The following is a 20,008-nucleotide window of genomic DNA, read 5'->3' on the forward strand; positions in this document are numbered from 1 at the left end:
GGGGGGGGGGGGTGGTGGTACGCAGGGGTACACATACCCCTAAACATTTTGTGAATATAACTTTGGCCTCATTGAAGGGCAGTATTTCAATATGAGTAGGAAAATGAGAATACCCCTTAAATTTTTTTTTAGAAAAAAGCACTGACACACACGCACTTTCTCTTTCTTTATATATATGAAGTAATAACTGAATAGGCATTGAAAGGGCATGACAAGTTGGCAAGCCATACTACAATACTGTGAGGCTGTATTTCGACTACTTCATGAATTAAGAGCTTAGAAGGATTGGGTCCACAAGTGTTTGCAGCACAAAGCTTGGAAAGCAATTTGTGCGACCTCTTATATTATGCTTGCCTGACATTTCCCCATTCAGAAATTGATTTCTTTTAAATAAGTAAATGCTGAATAAGATATCAATACTTGCATATTGCGCCGCAAAGTTCATAGAATCATAGGATTGCAGGGTTAGAAGGAGAATCATCTAGTCCAGGTTTGACATGCCTGATCTAGTCCAACCCCCTGCATGCAGGAATATGCAGCTGTCCCACATGGGGATCGAACCTGCAACCTTGGCGTTATCAGCACCATGCTCCAACCAACTGAGCCATCAAGGCTGACAGGAGCCAAAGCTCCTTCACCACCATTAAAAAAAATGATTAATGTCAACCACATGTAAACTGCTGGTCTCTCTGGCTCCTTGGCATTGTATTCACCCACCCCATGCCCATCTCCAGCAATGCTCAACTTTGCGCACTTTCATCCTATCCAGAAATGAATAGAAGATATCTATTTTTTTTCCATTCTAGGGGTGGGGAGTGAGAACTCCCCTTAAACCAGGAGTTACAGAATGCAATGATCTAGGGCATCTGCCAAAATAACCAAGCCTCCTTTGATACTCACGTCGGCTTTCATACATGCTCCTGGACTGGGCCCAGATTTTGAAAGGATCTGGCTTCTTCTGCCCAGCGTTGTCTGGTTGCTCCGCAGCTGGTGCTTCGGTGGCAGGGTAGTCAGGAAGCACCTGGGTGCTACGGACAGGTGAAGCGGTGTGGGTGCTGTGGTGGCTGGAGACGCTGTGCTGAGAGCTGTTTTGGCTGTCTTTCCTTTCAAGTGGTTGCTGTAAGGAAGGAAGCCAGAAAAGGAGGGGGAGGGGGGAATCCCAAGAAGGTTAATGGCCTGCAACTGAGCCATTCCCCCACAGCTTGCCCTCTACGTTCAGCATTTCTGCGTGCTCCTGCGTAAATACATAAAGTCCCTCTTTTGGCTTCTACCATTTCCAGTTTGTGCTGAGTGCAGGTGAATTTCCCCAAGGATAGGCAGATGGAGTGACAGGGGGATGCACAAAAGGGAAAGCCATTCATCACACAGAGAGAGGAAAAACCATGCAAGCTTTCATATGCCGACACAACACAAATCAAGGTTTCCTTATGCATTAGTATCTCCATATGTTTTCGCCCCCTGTTAAGAACACAATCTAAAATCTAGCGGCGGTGCAGAGCATCAGACAGAACTGGACAATACCAGATGAATAAAAATGCTTCCTTTGACATGCATGCATGCTCATGCGCATTCAGGATTTCTCATGCATGCAGCCCAGCCTTTTGCCTGCCACCAAAGCCAGGTTGACCAGGACCTGTGCTCAACCTGAAGAAGTAGACAAACAAAACTCCATTACTAGAAATTAATCTGAAAGATACAGCCCCCCTTGTTTTCTGTTCTGAACTCAACTTTCTCTAGAGAAACTCTTTTAGACACACACACCACACACCACACAACACCCTTCATGTGAAACCCATGCCCCATACTAATGGACCTGCGGCCAGATCCAAAGAAGGGGGTTGCAAATTCACGCAAGCTGTGATGGAGATGCAAGAAACAAAATGGACTAAGAGCCACACCAGATGAAATTCCCAATTAGATAAAATACTGTAACTCAAAACCAAAATTTGGGAGTAAAGAAGTTAGGAGAAATTGGGCTGAATACTGTACTTAAAACTACTGCAAGACTGGAGCATGCCAAAATTCCTTGCAACCTAAGTTCCAGTAAATGGGCAAGCGGGAAATTTAAATTCCCATGTCTTTAAATTTCCCTTCACTTCCATTGATTTATATTAGAACACGAAGGATCAGACAAAAACTTCATTGTGGGAATAATGTTTGACAACTCTAGATAACTGCAACTTTAGGACAATATATTTTACATAGCATTGTCTATCTTCTTTTTAAAGTTAGAAGTGGTCGACCTGTGCCCTTTCTAAGGTCACAAGACTTTACAATAAGCCAGTACTGGAGCAATGTTATGTCCCCATATTGAAACATTTGCCCCATGCAGGTATTGAGAAGTATCACATAAATTACAAATAGTAAGTAGAATTCCCCTTTTAAAAACACACACAAAACAGTGGTTTTCAAACTCTTTACTTGTGAAATCTCCATCTATCACTGATTTATCTGCCAGGAAACCATTGCAGAGGATTCCAGAACATTTTCCTGAGGTATGCTTAATGCTTAAGTTCATGTGGAGTGCTCAACACTCCTTTCGGACATGGTCATCTTCCAATGGAACAGAGCTCAACAACACTCCCAATCCTTTCCTGCAGCAACTCCTTGTAAGCGAACAACAGTAATAAAAGACAAATTGTCATTCAGGGAAGCCTGCTTGCCTTCACTAATCTTCTTGAGGACACTTAGCTAGGATTTCCAAAGAACTCCAAAGAATTCCCAACAACAGAGCTTGAAAATACTAAATTAAGCATCTGACTGCTCAAATATTCTTCACGTCCCCTCAAAGGATAAACATATTTTCGTATTAACAGAAGAGGACTCGAACCCAACAGATAAAACACATGTAAATTACAAAGACTGCAGGCTGGAAACAAGACCTCTTTTACAAGAGATTTAAAAACAAACAAACAAACAGGGCTTAGTTAAAACAGGCCTCTAATTTTGCAGCCCTATTTGTGGGCTAAAATAGGTCTCCTCTCCTTTTTTGGCTGTTCTTTAGGGGAGGATCTGCAACTAGAGCAAAGTATTCATCCAGCCCATCTCAGCAGGACATTGGGCAATGTTGGCACATGTAATCAGGGCCAGTCCAATACGTTTTGGCACTTGAGGTGAACCACAAAATGGTGCCTTTCCTCACCAGGGAAGAAGGGGCGAGTATGTTAGCATAAATCCTCTGCATGGCACAGATGCTGCATGTGGATGAATGTTTACTTTATGTGATTGCTGTAACTTTCCCACACAGGAGCTCAAGCTGTAACCTGATTTCCTGTCATGTGATGTTCTTTGTTCTCTTTCTACTTTCACTTTCTTCTGAACTGGAGAGTGATGGCTGAACACACACTCTCTGAATAAACGTAGATTAGCACCTACGATTGTTTGCTGTCTTCTTTACCGAAGCCAGTGGCAGTAGTAAGAATATTGGTGATTAACACCCCAATATTCCAACAGTGGTAGCAGAGGATGGTTCCGATCCACGGACCTCTGAAAAGCGTGAAAACAGGCACATAAACAGGCCTCAATCTGCAGCAGCTGATCCTGAGGAATTTCGCCTGCTTGGGAGTCACCGGTTCCTGCGTTCCAGGGGAGGAAGAGCACGGATAGTCTGCGTTCCTTATCACCGGAGCAGTGAGTAACCGGGACTGATTTATAGCGGCAATAAAACCTCTAAAGCAGCAGCTTAATTGCAGATGCCTGCCGAAAGCCTAATTTGCAGCTTCTTTGTACTTTGAAGTCAGAAGCTAGCAGCACGCTTACAGAAGCAAGATGGCTAAAGCCGGGGATTCAGATCAAACACCCAAGAGTTTGTGTCCTCTGTTGAATGACACAAATTATGCAACGTGGAGTGTTAAAATGGAATGTGTTCTTATCCGGCAAGGACTTATTGAGTTGATTCAGAACGCACCGCCCGTTTTGCCAGGCCAAAGGTGGTTGAACCGTAACGCACAGGCAAGGGCAACAATAGTTCTGCATTTGGACCCATCACAGCTGGTTCATATTCAGAACTTAGATAATGTTTATGATGTTTGGACTCATCTTCGGGACGAGCACCTTAGGTTGCACGCCGGATCAACAACATTATTCTTTCAGAGATTAATTAATTTGCGTCTGAAGGAGGGAGGAGACTTGAGAGCCCATTTGCATCAGATGCGTCAACTACGCCAGGAGCTAGCTGACAGAAACGTCAATTTGGATGACGACATTTATTGCTTTACAGTGCTAAATAGCCTTCCCAAGTCCTATAATGCTATTGCAGCCCAGCTGGGGGCTCAAGACTCTCAGCAAATGACTGCAGCAGGAATTTATGCTTCATTGCTTAATGAGGAGGACAGGACCCGCGCACAGGCGGAGGCCAACGGGGAGCGCTACTCACCCTCACCTGGGGTATCTGCAGAGACTGCACAAGCCCTTAAAACTGTGGTCAGATGCCAGTTATGCAATATTCCTGGGCACACAGCCAAGACATGCAGACGACCCCAGAAGGACTCAGGAAGTCAACAACAGGCTTCTGGGCCTAAGGGGCGAGGCAGCGGCGGTAGCGGCAGCAGCGGCGGCGGCAGCGGCAGCAGCAAAATGCTTGTAATGCTCACTCAGCTTGATGACCAAGACGACGACGGGTCTTATCTGATCATAGATTCGGGATCTTCGCACCATCTGGTCAACGACAAGAGACTGTTCCAGACTTTTGAGAAGCTGGACTCCATCGTGTCACAGGCAGATGGCAATTCTTTGAAATCCATTGGAAAAGGAACTATTTTTCTGAAATCTCTAAATTTGAGTATCAGTAATGTGTATCTTGTTCCAGAGCTGAAGCAAAACCTTTTCAGTGTTTCTCAAATTGATGAAAAGGGGTTTGAGCTGTGTTTTCACAGGGGCACCTGTGTGATTTCTAAAGATGGAGAAGTTCTTTTGACGGGACACAGAGACAAAGATAACCTTTTTAGGCTGTCTTATGATAAAAGTGATGCATGTTTTAATGTTGTTGATGATTGTTTAACAGGTCCAGAGGAGCCTAAGGTGGCAAAGAAGCAACCAAGCAAGAAAGGTCTAACACGTTGTTTCCAGATCGTTTCTGCTGGTGTTTTTGGTCCTATGCCAGAGTCCCTTGGCAAGGCCAAATATTATCTCCTGATAACTGACCACTTCTCTAAGTATACATGGTTTTATCCTCTGCAAAAGCCTCAGCAGGCTCTTGTGAAATTCTCTGAATTTCATGCTAAGGTTGAACTGAAACATGGTTGTAAAATTGAATGTTTATTGACCAATGACATTCCTCTTTTTACTTCACAGGAGTTTCAAGCTTTTTTTGATGACAAAGGCATTCACCACAAGTTTGCCAAGAGCCAGGCAGCTTGGGACAAAAGCTTATGTGTTAAGGTTAACACTGAGTTAGAAGCAGGCATGCAAGCGCAACTGCTGAGTTCAGGATTGTCTGAACAACTGTGGGCTGAAAGCATCTCATTTTTCCTTTACCAGTGGCTCAGACAGGTTCCTAAAGGACAGAAGCGTTCTCCTTATGAGATTCTGTTCCAACAAAGGCCTGATGTGAGCAACACTAAGGTTTTTGGAACCAAAATGTGGGTGGCTTCGCTTGGGGGCAAGCCAGTCCAAGGCATTCTATTGGGTTTTGAGGAAGGTCAATACAGAGTTATGTTGTCTTCTTCCAATGAGGTGATTCTTACTCAAGAGGTAGAACACACTCCTACGCCACAAGAAACATATGTTCTTGATGAATTTCCCATGGGTGCCAATGATTTTGATGATTCCTACACTGACACAAGTTGTAGTGATAATGATTCCTTTGCTGAAGGCTCTACCCCGAGTAGCTCTGACACAGGGGAGACAGTCATACACAAAGGAACTCATGCTGTTTTTAACAGACCTTCATCGGATGATGAAAAAGTGCTAGAAGCACTTGACCCACTGTTTACCATTGGTATGAGTTCTCCCAAAAGTCCTGAAGGGGAGAATCTCAGTAAACAGGATTTGCACCTCTCACGCAGGTCTGAGAGGATTAGAAGAGGACCCAAGAGGTATTCTCAGGAGTTTGCCAACACAGCAATTGCAAATTTAGCTGTGCTTAGAACTCCAAAACAGGCAGCAGTCACACAGGCTAAGCCACAACAACAGGTTGTCAAACGCAACACTGTTTCTGTCAACAGAGCAACTGCTCTGGTCCCCTGGAAGCCAAAGGTGGTCAATCCAGTCTCAGAGAGTTCCACAGCAGGAAAGTCCTACTTTGTTTATGACAACTGTCTGTTCACTTCTCTTAATGATGCTCTCACATTTGCATCTTTTTCCATTTCAGGATTCAGGGGAGATGTTAGCATAAATCCTCTGCATGGCACAGATGCTGCATGTGGATGAATGTTTACTTTATGTGATTGCTGTAACTTTCCCACACAGGAGCTCAAGCTGTAACCTGATTTCCTGTCATGTGATGTTCTTTGTTCTCTTTCTACTTTCACTTTCTTCTGAACTGGAGAGTGATGGCTGAACACACACTCTCTGAATAAACGTAGATTAGCACCTACGATTGTTTGCTGTCTTCTTTACCGAAGCCAGTGGCAGTAGTAAGAATATTGGTGATTAACACCCCAATATTCCAACAGAGTAAAGATCTACACTGGGAACAAATCAACCTTACCCGACGGTTGAAGTGGGAATCAAAGCTATCACAGGGGCAGGGGGAGGGACTCTCTTGAATCACATTGGGAGGGTGAAGACCCTAGGAGACTCCAGAGGGCATCCCCTCTGGAGTGGGAGGAAACTAGCAACTGCCCCTATGAAGCCTGCCGCCCGAGACAGTCACCTCACCTTGCCTCATGAGTGGGCTGGCCCTGCTTGTAATAAACCTCCATGCCATTCCCCAACATTCCTTCCAATCTCAGTGGAGCTAGGAAGAGATAAGCCTCCATTCTCTAGGTGCTACCTTCTCAGTAAGAATCACCTTGCTGCAGTGGTAGCTAATTAAGGTGAAAAATGAAGAGATAGCTACACATGTCAGTGGAACGTGCAATTTGGCCCTTCCTCCACAATCTCTACGTGAACTATACTAAATACTAGCAGGAGCAGAGCTGGGCAGGGAAAGCAAAGTAGCATTGAGTACTGCACTTCACTAGAAGCTCTTTGTGACCGAAAACGCTGCGTTCTATTTAACAATAGTTTTGAATATAGCTGTTGGTTGGAGGGGCGTGGCAACTCCCGAGAGCAGAAATTGCTTCGGAACGCTTTATTGAGCTTTATTGATGTCTGCTGAAGCTCTTGACCCACCAATGGCATTTCTTTAAAATGATATACTCTCGAGTGACTTGAATTTGAAATTAACTCTCGACTTCAAATGACATTTTGAGCAGCGTGTGTGATATCTCTGATTTCTCAACCTGTGCTTTTCAGATGCTTTAACGCTGTCGACAATTTTATTTCCCCAGCAAACATGGCTAATTCCCACTTGGCTAAGAACAATAATATGAAAGTTTGGGACAAACACTGTGAAAACCACCTTCAGATATAGACAAATGTTCTTTCATCGAGGTACGTTAGCATAAGACACTGCAGATGCTCTTTTGGGTGTCCACACTCTTGCCACAGAAGTAATAAAGATGGAAACAAACCCCCATCTATAAATGCATACTCCAAATTTCAGGATGACTGGATCAGAAAGATGGTTTGAAACGCTCCCAGCCATTTTGAAAGCTGGGTAGCAAGATAGGAAGTAAAAGATTAGCCCAGCCTTGCAAATAAATTGGGGTGGAGGTAGTTGTTCAACCAATCCAGTTACCTGAGCCTTTCTCCCTCATCCTGCTCCCTCTCTTTTGCACCTCCAAAACACTGTGAAGGAACTCTTTCTCTCTCTCCCACTCTCTCTCTCTCTCACACACACACATGACAACTTTTAGGAGGCAGGGCAAAGATGGGAGGGTGAGGTGCCATTGGCACTGTACTATTTCTCAAGAGTTTGACCAAACTGCAGGAGGCAGTGCAAGACAGGAGTGCCTGGTGTGCTATGGTCCATGGGGTCACGAAGAGTCGGACACGACTAAACGACTAAACAACAACAACAATTTCTCAAGAGCCAACGGGCAAAACAGCCTCAGTCCGCCTCTCCCTCTCCCTCAGTAGCAGCATCACTATGGAGACTGAACAGGTAGATGTTCATTTTCCCTCTCGCTTCCCTTTACTGAAGGAAAGGGAGGCAGAGAAGGAAAGAGAGACCAATCAATCTGCCAGACTGACCCTGTGCCTGTCCTTCTCCCTTTCAGAGAGTCTTTCTTGCCTTCAGTCAAACAAAACAGAGGTAGTTTCTGTATCCACCCACTGCTGGGGAAGAGTCACTCCAGGGACCTAGAGTACCTCTGGCAACCAAGCAACTGTTTTAAAACTTTTCCCTTCTAAGGGCATCACAAACCACTAGTTTATTACTACTGTTACACTGCGAACTTGTATGTTCCTCCATAGTAAAGGTAAAGGACCCCTGGACGGTTAAGTCCAGTCAAAGGGTTGGCTAAAAGGTTCTTAGCGTAATTCCAGTCGCTACCCCAATGAATTTCCGAGTCATGCTTTGCATCTTCGCCTACCTAGATGTATAAAGGTCCACCTTCTCTATTGCCCACATTAGACGTGCGGAAGCTTTCTTCAGCCCAAGCGCTATGTTCTTGGTGGGGTGGTGGTCCTGCATGCTAATGGCGGGTGTTGCCAGAGACAAAGTTGGGTCGCGCATTGGATATGACTCTAACGTATTGGCTATCGTCTAATAAAGAAAAACTCTGGGGTTTGCATAAACACGAACTGTTGTGTACATTTAACTAATCTCTTACCTGAGATCTGACTTACTATACACCTGGGCTGGTGAAAGGCTCCATGAAGTAGGGAAGTGCTACGGGCGCTTCTCCCTCCTCTCCTGTATGAACTCGTTTTATTATCCTGCCTTTCCTCTAGACCAGGCACCCCCAAACTTCGGCCCTCCATATGTTTTGGACTACAATTCCCATCTTCCCCAACCACTGGTCCTGTTAGCTAGGGATCATGGGAGTTGTAGGCCAAAACATCTGGAGGGCCGCAGTTTGGGTATGCCTGCTCTAGACCAGTGATGGCCAAACCTGGCCCTCTAGCTGTTTTTGGGACTACAATTCCCATCATCCCTGACCACCGGTCCTGTTAGCTAGGGATGATGGGAGTTGTAGTCCAAAACCAGCTGGAGGGCCAAGTTTGGCCACCACTGCTCCAGACAACTTAGGCCAGAGTACATGGTCGTTAAGATGACTTGTGAGTTGGTTTTTTCACAGAAGGGCCCATCACACTAAGGCACCCTTTGCATCATTCCTCCCCCTCTGCTGCATCAGCAGAGCTACCATGAGCTCATACATTTCCTGGAGCATTCAGCTTACACATCGCTTTATCTTTGGGGTGGGAAGGGGTACCTGCACCACATCAAGCCTCTGAGCAACTCAAGGGTGTACTAAATGATATGGTTTTGATCAAATAAATAAAAAAGCAATATTTTTTTTAGGCAGCATGAACTGGGGGCTTACATTTTAACACACCATGTGAGGCTTTTCTCCTTTGAGATGCTGCTGCAGTGGTATGGCAGCCACTTCCCCATGGGTTTATTTCACGTTGCTACTTAACACTGGAAGGTCTGCCTCTATGGGTGGGGAACATTTCATGGGTTCTTACCACACAGCAGAATCTGGCATTAGAAATGGTGGAAGGGGACACAGTTTACTCTGCCTACGTGGCAGCAAGTTTTTATTTTAGAATGATTGTAGCATGCATTCAAAGTGGGACATGTGCGCACTCCGGAGGGCTAGAAGCATTTCTTCTGTTAGATACTGTCCCTTTTTAACTCGGCCGTATTAGATGTTAGGCACCCACATTGGACGTACAGAGAAAAGAGAAGCTGCTTTTAAAGGCTGGAGATCATTTTTGTGTGTGTGTGCAGCAGCCGGTTTATACAGTCAAGGCAGAAACTTCATTAAATTGGAAATGGGGAGATACAGAAACACCAGCTGCATAAATAAACCCATGAAATGTGTTTTTCCTCTCACAAAAGATCATTCCTTTGAAATCTGCAAATCTAGATTTTGTGTCATAAGACTAAGCAACAGAAACCATACTTAAGAGAAATTAAAAATTAAGATAATGTGGAAATGCCGAACAATTCACTGAATTTTCACACATAAATCTTCACAGGAACATGGGTAGCTGTGTTATATTAACTCAGACTACTGGTACATCTATATCAGTCTTATTCACACTGCAAGTGGCTATCCAGAGTTTCAAGCAGGGGCCATGGGCAGGCCCAACCGGGGATTGCTGGGGATTGAACCAGGGACTTTATGCATGCAAAGTACAGTGGTACCTCGGTTTACAAACACAATTGGTTCCGGAAGTCTGTGCTTAACCTGTGCTTAACCTGAAGCGAACTTTCCCATTGAAAGTAATGGAAAGTGGATTAATCTGTTCCAGACAGGTCCGTGGAGTACTTAAACTGAAAATACTCAAACTGAGGCGTACTTAAACCGAGGTATGACTGTAGATACTCCCCTAAACTGCCACAGTGGCTTATCCCACCTCACAAGATGCATCATATGGACAGGAAGGGGCCACTACTGTAAAGGGTGGCACAGGAAACACCTAAGGAATACTGGAGTATTTAAAGAAGATGCTACTAGTCTGTCTTACTGTTACTGATGTAAGGAAGCCGTAACCAGAATGATGTAAGGAAGAGTGCAAAGGGTCGTTTTATTTTTATACTTGGCTAGGAGAGAAAAGAAATGCCACCTCATGCCCACACTGGGATATCCTTTCAGATGTCCCAGACATCCAGTTGTGATCTGTGGACTCTTATTTCAAACCCTGATCTAAGGAAGTTCACTTCTGTCACAAAGCACATAATCAAGTGCAGTCTGCAGATAAAAATGACAAGTCGTCTGTCTCCAAGGTTGCTAATCTACTGTCACGCCTAGTCGTCTCACTTCATCCAAGATCCTGTTTCTTTCATTTCGTATATTTATTGACCGTATATATACTGCACACACACAAAAATGACACACCCACCACGGTTGAGGAGTGGAAGAGAGCCCATAGTTGTAGGAATCCATGGGAGATGCACAGAAGGGAATTGTGAGTGCCCCAAGAGGGCTTTGTCAGCAAAGGATGGACTGCCCGGTATCAGAGATGGGAGAGGGATTTGTTCCCTAAGCTCAGCAAGATCCCTAAGAACATCACTTCACTTTCTGCTTTGTAAGTGAGTGGTATCCATTCATGTCTATGGAGAAAAGTGAGCAGCGGTTAGCATGCACTCATTAGAGGACCCTAGGTGTCCTGAAGCAGGACCCTCCCTTAACAGTCTCAGGTGGGCATAGCAGCAGCAAAAACGCCTGTCATATTAGTACTGTAAGTACTGCAGCCGACTCTGGCCGTTTCAGTTCCCCTATATACCTCTAGAGCAACACTATGTCATGAGCTCTGGAGGAGGGGGTGTCAGGGAATTAAAAGTGGCAAGTGCAAGCCTTTCCTTTGCCAAGTGCTGAGAGGCCTGGTTGGTTTGGCAGCGGACCTTCCTAAGGGTGCTGCCCATTGGCAAACACCCAATGCTGTGGTGGGCCAACATCGGAGCAGCATTCACCATCCAAACATGGTAAGGTGCAATGGAAGCTCTAGTCCTGTTGTGAGGTGGCCATGCTATGGGAGTCAGGGGAGTGTGGTATGTATGTATGTATGTATGTATGTATGTATGTATGTATGTATGTATACACACACACACACACTAAACATATTTGTTGATATGCAAAAGCTATAGACGAATACTGAGGATTGCAAGCAACTAACTTTACTGAGAGTAGACCCAATGAATGTAATAGATGCCAGTTGATCATGCTCGTTGATTTCAGTGGGTCTATCCTGAGTAGGCTGAACATTGGCTACAACCACTGCATTGGTAGTAAGAAGAATTAGATGACCACTGAGGTCCCTTTCAACTCTTATGCTTCTTCATGTTGGTAACATTCTGTGTACTTTAGTGTCACCAGAGATTTTGACTGGGATTTGGGGGGGGGGGGAGTGAATGGAATCAAGATATACACTGCAGCCAAATCTCTAATGCTTCTCCTTTCTGTAAGCTGAAACCATGCAGCAGAGGTCTGCAACAAATTATTGGGCTAAAGAAGTTTTTGCCTGATGTTGTGATACCTTCAGAACATGCTGCTACCTAGAAAAGTGTAGCAGAGCTGAGCAATCTATAGGAGAATGGTGAGCGCTCCGTAGACAAATTAGCAAGTGACTACACCAAGATTCAAATGAAGGCCACTTTCAGCATGATAAACATTGTGAGAGAGGAGAAGGGGTGCAGCATATTTTCTTAAAGGAAAGCTACGTTCCCCACTCATTGCCTCCCTTACTAGAATCTGGGTTGCAAACTGATAATGCAGCAGCCCTCTTTGAACAGCTCTCCTTCCCCAGATCGTCAGCTGTCTCGGGTATATAGTTCCTGGCGGGCTACTCTTGGTTGTTTTTCATTAGCTTACGGACCCTCCTTTCTTCCTGTACTGCAAAGAACTATGAGCACTGAGATTCCCAGCTGCTGGGGTCTCAGACTGGCAGCCATGATATTTCTTCTTCCATTCACACATCCATTCATTCATAGGAGGCAAAAGACAGTTGGGTCTTTGTGGAATGGGCTGACACCAATATTTTGGATCGTGGCAGCTGGGAATTTAACTATTGGCACAGGCGGGTATTCCACAACAGCTTGCCAGTCTTAATACAGGCTCACGGACCTTCCTAGAGATGAGGAAGATTCAATATTGTACTTCTGGTTCACTTTTTTGAGGGCCACATTCCCTTGTGAGTAATCTTCCAGGGGCCATTCTGGCTAGACAAAAGAATCAAGGAGGGCACGTAGCAAGTGGAGGGTCAAGGGAGGGTCACAGCCTAGGGTGCATCCTGAGGGTGAGATAAAGAGGTGCTGATTGGCAAGAGACAGCCTGCACATGCCTGATAAAGGGAAATGATCCTTCCACATGTTGATGTCTCAACAGGCATCTTTTATTTTCTTTAAAAAATCTTGCTGCTTAATTTGAAATCACAGGTGTGCAGGGGTAGATAGGATGCCTTAGGAGGCAGGTGCTTCTTGGAGATTTACTGGAACCATATTTTCTTGGCAATGCTATACTTGCAAGGCTGTAAGCCTGCTTTATTAAGGTCTCAAGAATGCAGTTTCTGCATGTGCCATAGAGGGAACTGAGGTGCAGATGGGGCTCATCAACCTGGGAAGGCAGCCCATCTAACAGAAGTAAAACTCTCATCCTAAACCTCCACTGCCTTGCAGGGTATCTTCAGGAGAAGAAAAGACTAAGGAGTAAACCCCACACAAATCTGGAGTCCCTAAAATGGTGGATGGCCTCTTCCGGCAATTCCTGCAACCAAACATATAGCTCTGCTTTCCTTTGGACCACATCAGCAAGGCCAAGAGGAGGGTCATCGCCTGGGCGGACCAGGACCTCCTTCCACACTGCCCAGGCTTGCACCCTGGGGAGGTCACTTTGGTGCTGCTAATCCAGCAGTTTGACTCCACCCCCGCCCTTGAGAAAGATGGATGCCAACAACAATACAGTCATAGCTCAGTTTAAGTACGCCTCGGTTTGAGTATTTTCAGTTTAAGCACTCCGCGGACCTGTCTGGAACGGATTAATCCACTTTCCATTATTTTCAATGGGAAAGTTCGCTTCAGGTTAAGTACGGACTTCTGGAACCAATTACACTCTTACCTCAGGTTAAGTACGCTTCAGGTTGAGTACTCTGCGGACCCGTCTGGAACAGATTAATCCACTTTCCATTACTTTCAATGGGAAAAATCGCTTCAGGTTAAGTACGCTCCAGTTTAAGCACTCCACGGACCGTCTGGAACGGATTAATCCACTTTCCATTACTTTCAATGGGAAAGTTCGCTTCAGGTTATGTACGCTTCAGGTTAAGTACAGACTTCCAGAACCAATTGTGTTTGTAAACCGAGGTACCACTGTACATACATAGTTTGTGTCCTGGCATCAACCATACTGATACATTATATGCAAATTTGGCCATAGCTGTCAACCCACAGATTTGAAGATAAGGAATCCTATGGGGCTGTCAACTCCTGGATATGAAAGTAAGGGCGCTGAATAAGGGAATTTCCCGCAAAAAAGGGAAAGTTGACAGCACTGAATTTGGCCTTCCAATGATAACGATTACCTGCAAAAAATTAAGAAATGTAAAGAATGTTAAGAAGATATAAGATGATTGGAATTATGATATATGAATTACTAAAGATGATTTACAAGGAAACACAGTGAGGGGGGACACGAGGAAGTCACTAATGTTAGGATTTAAGAATTATAAATATGATTTTTTATTTTTCATTTTTCTCTTTTTGTGTTGTATTCTGTAATGTTGTGTTTTATGTTCTTCTTTGTGTATCTTTGTATTTTGTATCCTTAAAAAATGAATAAATATTATTTGGAAAAAAATCATTAACTGCAAAATATGGCCCAGTTCACATGATGTGCTAAGAGAATCCCTAGCTTAGCGGCCCTCCGAACCTCTCTCTCTGGCCCTTGGGACTCTCCCCAGGCCACAGACCCTCCGCAGCCAGACCCCTCACTGGTCCTGTTTCACACTGTACTTGAGTGTTTTTGCCTGGTTCCTTGAACTTTGATAATGGCTACTGCTTGACTGGATGAAGGAAATAGCAGCGTATTTAAGTGTGTACAGAATTTAGTCTTCTGCACCAAGGCCAACCCGCCTCCCTGCATTCATTGCCCCGCCCACTTTTGCCTCTGGCCCCGCCCAACACTAGTACAGTGGTACCTCGGTTTATGAACACAATTGGTTCCGGAAGTCTGTTCATAAACTGAAGCATTCATAAACTGAAGTGAACTTTCCCATTGAAAGTAATGGAAAGTGGATTAATCTGTTCCAGACAGTCCGTGGAGTACTTAAACTGAAGCGTTCATAAACTGAAGCGAACTTTTCCATTGAAAGTAATGGAAAGTGGATTAATCCGTTCCAGACGGGTCCGCGGAGTCCTTAAACTGAAGCGTTCATAAACTGAAGCATGGGTGTAATTGGTTCCGGAAGTCTGTTCATAAACTGAAGCGTTCATAAACTGAAGCGAACTTTCCCATTGAAAGTAATGGAAAATGAATTAATCCGTTCCAGATGGGTCTGCGGTGTTCATAAACCGAAAATTCATAAACCGAGGTGTTCATAAACCGAGGTTCCACTGTATGCAGCTCCCAGAAGGTTACCTAGAAGGTAATGGCTGAAAAAAGGTTTCCTGCCTGTAGTGAGGCCACATGAACATGTAGGCTCCCGGAGGGGGGTTTGCAGCCGCCTTTGCTCCTCCCTAGTCCATTTTGCTGCCACAGTGCGGTGAGCTAAGTCAAGGCTTGGCTTGGTGCATCCTCAAAACTTGGGACTCTTGGTTAACCAGTGAACTGCGGCCATGAACAACTCTTGGCTCCAGCTCATGGCTAGTGAGTCCTTCATCACAAGTCCTCGCATGGACAACACACAAAACCGAACTTTGGCTTAGCACAGCACAGCAGCCACAAGAACCAGGGAGAGGCAAAGTGGCAGCGGGATCTTCTCTGGGAGGCTGCAAGTTCATGCCGTCTCACTAAGTCATGATTTGTCTTAGGATGTTGTGTGAACCTCAGTGGCAGGGGCAGCAAAGGAAGGGTCAAGCTGAACTTCATTTCAATTTAATTCAGAGGAGCAGGGACGGAGAGGTGGGGGTGGGGAGAGAAGAGGAAGATCCCCCACCCCTTTTAATGCCGCAAAGGGCGTCTACACATTGCTCATAGCAAAGGAGCTCATCTATTATTGATCAAGAAATAATTAGTGTTTTAAGGGATTCCTGGGGAAAAACCGGAAAGGTGGAAGGCAAAAAGGAGCACGGCCACAAGACCACGTAAGAAGCCTCGGGGGACTTCCGAGGGCTGACGCTTGGCATTTGCGTGGCCTGCGTCATCACACTAAGCTGTCAACATGCAGGCTTCTCTGAATAGCAACAGCCAGTGGAAATATTTCATGGCATTTTCAAGAATTGGATTCAGGGAACTCCCACATGGATTGGCGCTGGGCGCAACATGTCCACAGAAAACTTGAACCAATTTGCTGCTCCCAGCGTTCAGCAACACCGAAGCGTCATCATTATTATTTTTACCTCTCCCTTAAAAACAAACAATGGATTACTGAATATAATACTGTGAGCGATTTCATCTTAGTAAGATATAAGTGCCCTGGATTGGTGCGGTCCTGCTCATTTTTCTGCAGCAGGATACCACTGTCTCTAAGGACTGTATTGTTTAGAAAAGAAAGCAGCAACACCCTCAACACAATAGCATTATAACATTAGCTGAACAACGGCCCCTTTAGAAATATCTTTTTAAACAAGGAAAAACTATGTTGGGGGGGGGAGAGATGTTCCTCCTAGAAGAGGATGGGCACTGACTGGGGTTTCAAAATATTCTGAAGGAAATGAAGAAGAGGAGGAGGGAAGCAATGTGTCATCCAAGGATTCCATTTTCCTTTACTGACGGGGGAAAAAAAATCCTATACAATCTCCTGAGGTAAACTGAATTCTGTTTGAGGGTGTGCGTGAGAGAGAGAAGAGTGTTGGAGGAATGGGGAGAGAGAGAAAGGGCTACAGAACTACACCTGTTTGTAAACAGCCTCTTTGTTCACTAGGGAAGGATTATCTCTAAACGGATTTAGGATCCACACACAGGATTTCAAAGCTTCTAGTGTTATCGCCATTCACTGGAGAGGCCGGTTCATGGCAACTCCAAATGACTGGAGGAGATTTTCTATAAGTTGATTGCAGTTGACTGTTTTTTTTTTCCCTCTCCCTCTTTTCTTTCTCCAAATCAACCTTGTTAATCCATTCATTAGATGCGGCTTAATTAACAGGGACAGTGAGACAAGGAGGACGGGAAGAAGATGGGGAACCGATCCCTTCCCCCAATGTTTTTTGTTTGTTTGTTTGTTTTGCTTGAAAGCTAACAGCTATCTCTCATCTTCCCCAATAAATCTGATACGCCTTCTACCATAGCTGCCAAGTTATCCCTTTTTTACAGGGATTTTCCCTTATGCTGAATAGGCTTCCTCGCGAGAAAAGCGAAAACTTGGCAGCTATGCTTCTACATGTTTTACACACTGGCTTCTATTTTAACCAAAGGCTAAATTCATCCCTGACTGTGACACAGAAGTAAACCCCATACGGTTTGACATTTGTGGGATTTGAGGCTGAGCGCGAACGGCGCTCTCCTCCCTTGCCAACGTTAATGCAAACTGACAATAGTAGAGGCCCGGGGTCATGTGACTTTAATCAGCGCGGCCCTAAGCCAGCAGAACCACATTAATTATTTCTGGGCTTTCTTTTCCATGGGCAGAGGGGGTGGGGTGGGGGGGACTTGTATATCAAGAGGAGGAGGCATCTGCTCAGCCTTCCTCTTTGGGTCGCTTCTCAGAAAAAGGTGGGGCATCGTAAAAGGTGCAGGAAGAGCCCCAGAGCCGGCCGCCAGGGAAGTTTTACGGCATCTTGCATTACCGCAACACTCTCTCCATCTTCGGAAAACTGGTTGGTTACAGCTCTTCTCCCCACCACTTCAAACAAATGGAGAAACTTTCACTCTGCAGCCAGCTAACTCCCTATAATGCTTCTTGATCTGTGTCACTCCTTGGAGTGGCAGAGTCCTCTGTTTTTAATTGTACTTTTCGGACAACAGCCTGCAAGCTATTAGCTGGCATGTCAACCAGGTAACCGTTCCACAGAGAAACAAGATCAGCACGGACGGGGAAATATTGATTCTCTCCCCTTCCCCCCCCCCCCCACATTCCCACCGCCCTCCATCTTTCCTCTAAAAAGGCAATGGGATGCGGGGAGGGTGAGGGGGGGACCTACACCTGCAGCATAATGCTGCTAAACCCAAGCAAAGCCAACAAACAACAAAGGATGCCCTACAGGGAGCAGAAGAGACCGTCGGACATGTGAAATGCTCAGGCAGCTTAATGTAGCCACGGGGAACTAGGACGATACCCTTAGCATTACAAAAAGGGTTCACTCCCCGCCCCGCCCCTTGCTGCTGTTAGGGAAACAAGCTTCAGGAATTCCCTGTCCCCCAATTATCCACCATATAGTGCATTATAAGGCTCAAATCGAGTGCACCCTGCTGCTAGCGAATGCCATCTGAAAGGGAGGTGGAGTCTCCACGCGCAATTGTGCCAAGAAGGAAACAATGGCATTTTCACGGGCAAGTTAAATGCCTGCGAAGATCAGTCCATCAGAAGTAAGACTGTGCAAGGCAGCACCGGACTGAATTCCATCCAAGCCCACACACCCCTCTGTCTGCCCATCCCCTCCAGCTTGCTCGCCAAATCCTCTGCTGCACCGCATTCTTCTCCGGCTAACCCCTGCTCAGCACAAGCCATGCAAAAGCGATCAAGTGCAGCGACAGAACCGCAACTTTCAAACGGAATGACAACCACCGGGGTGGGGTTGGAGGGGAAAGGGGGAAAGAGGGGAGCCCTGTGGACCCACACAGTATTTTTTATTTCACATTTCCAGAAACGCCCACCCATGCCTCCAACGAAAATAATCAAACAGGTATAGTAGCTCTGTAAAAGTGCTTACCGACTTTGGGCTCTTCTTAGGGGCTGGCAGTCCTGGGAAAAAATGGCAACAAGGAGGGGGGAGGAAAAAAACAACAAACCATTAGCAGCATATAAATCTTTACCTTCCTTAGGGGTGGGGTGGGGGGAGAAATCCCTAGGTGTATCATCCGAACGTAGCCATCTGCAGAGTTATGTCAGATTTTGCTCTAGCATCAGAGTTGCCAGTCTGTTCATATCGAATCAAAGCACAGCGTTGGAGGGGTCTTTTGGGGGGGGGAGTCAGAGAGGGGAGGGGAAAGAGAGAGAGGAGAGAGGAGAGAGAGCTTGGAGAAGGGAGGAGATCTATCTGCATTAGCTATGCTGACTTGTGCTGCAGCAGCCAGGAGGCTGGAGAAAGAAATTCACAGACCTCAGCGGCATGGGAAATTGAACACTTGGACAGAATCTCAAACGCTCCCCTGGATTAAGAGGGACTTAGCTCACAATTAAGCCAAGGATATTACCTTTTGACACGGCCGGCGTGTCAAATTTATCAGACCAATTGGAACGGTAATGCAGAAACACAAGATAGACAGGCAGATAAGATAGATGATCTGCTCCTACTTAAAAATAAAATAATGCAAGCCTTTTTTTTTCGGGGTGGGGGGGGATACTTTTCCCACCACAAGCTTAGGAAAGCAAAGCAGAAACAAGAGAACAAAGAAGGGTAAGGTTTATCTCTAAGAAGGGTCAGTTATAAATACAGATGCTCCTGGCAAACCCTTTAAGTTTGCTTCCAAGTCCAGTCTGCATGATTATAGGCAGCGATCACCATCAACTAGTTAGAGTGCAGCAGATTCACAATGAATGCAATGTTATTTTTGGATAGGGAGAGGTGAATGGATGGCCAGGGAGCAGAGGCAGGGAGAGATTTTTTTTCTTTCTTTCATTCTCCTGGGCATTAATGGTGATGAAAATGCAAATGAGAAAGCATTTAATGCTGAGAGGGGAAAGCCTAGAGGAGATTTTACATTTTGGAGACAGACCCGGAACACTGCCGCATATTTCTCTGACAGTGGGGAAACTGGATAAAAGGATTCTCCCAGTCCCTGCCACTGGCATTTTCTTTCTCTCCCTTTGGTAGCACAATGCCCCATTGGAAATGGAGTTCATGCTTAAGGGAAATGAGTCTTAATAAAGGAAGACAATGTCCCTAAGCAGATGTGAGAAGGTAAGAAACAAATTACTTTAGAAATCAGAGAAACGGGAACTGTGGAGCAAATAGCTAGAAGTGCTGTTTCAACTATATGTTAAAAACTGCAAAGCAACTCAACAGTGTGAAATCTGCTCCCATTTTTTTTTTTAAAAA

General features: G+C 45.3%; 1 protein-coding gene across 24 annotated transcripts in view; it reads right to left on the bottom strand.

Moving 5' to 3' along the window:
• Window positions 1-20,008, bottom strand: part of MAGI1 (membrane associated guanylate kinase, WW and PDZ domain containing 1) — a 477,919-nt gene that overhangs the window by 41,397 nt on the left and 416,514 nt on the right. For all 24 annotated transcript variants that reach the window (XM_060271321.1, XM_060271308.1, XM_060271304.1 and 21 more), the window contains 2 exons: window positions 18,680-18,711; window positions 901-1,117 (listed from right to left, as the gene is read on the bottom strand). In XM_060271321.1, the coding sequence (XP_060127304.1) occupies window positions 901-1,117; window positions 18,680-18,711 (249 nt within the window). The remainder of the gene's footprint in view (window positions 1-900; window positions 1,118-18,679; window positions 18,712-20,008) is intronic.

This window comes from Zootoca vivipara, chromosome 2 (assembly GCF_963506605.1).
Source record: "Zootoca vivipara chromosome 2, rZooViv1.1, whole genome shotgun sequence".
In the NCBI taxonomy this organism is placed as follows: Eukaryota; Metazoa; Chordata; class Lepidosauria; order Squamata; family Lacertidae; genus Zootoca; species Zootoca vivipara.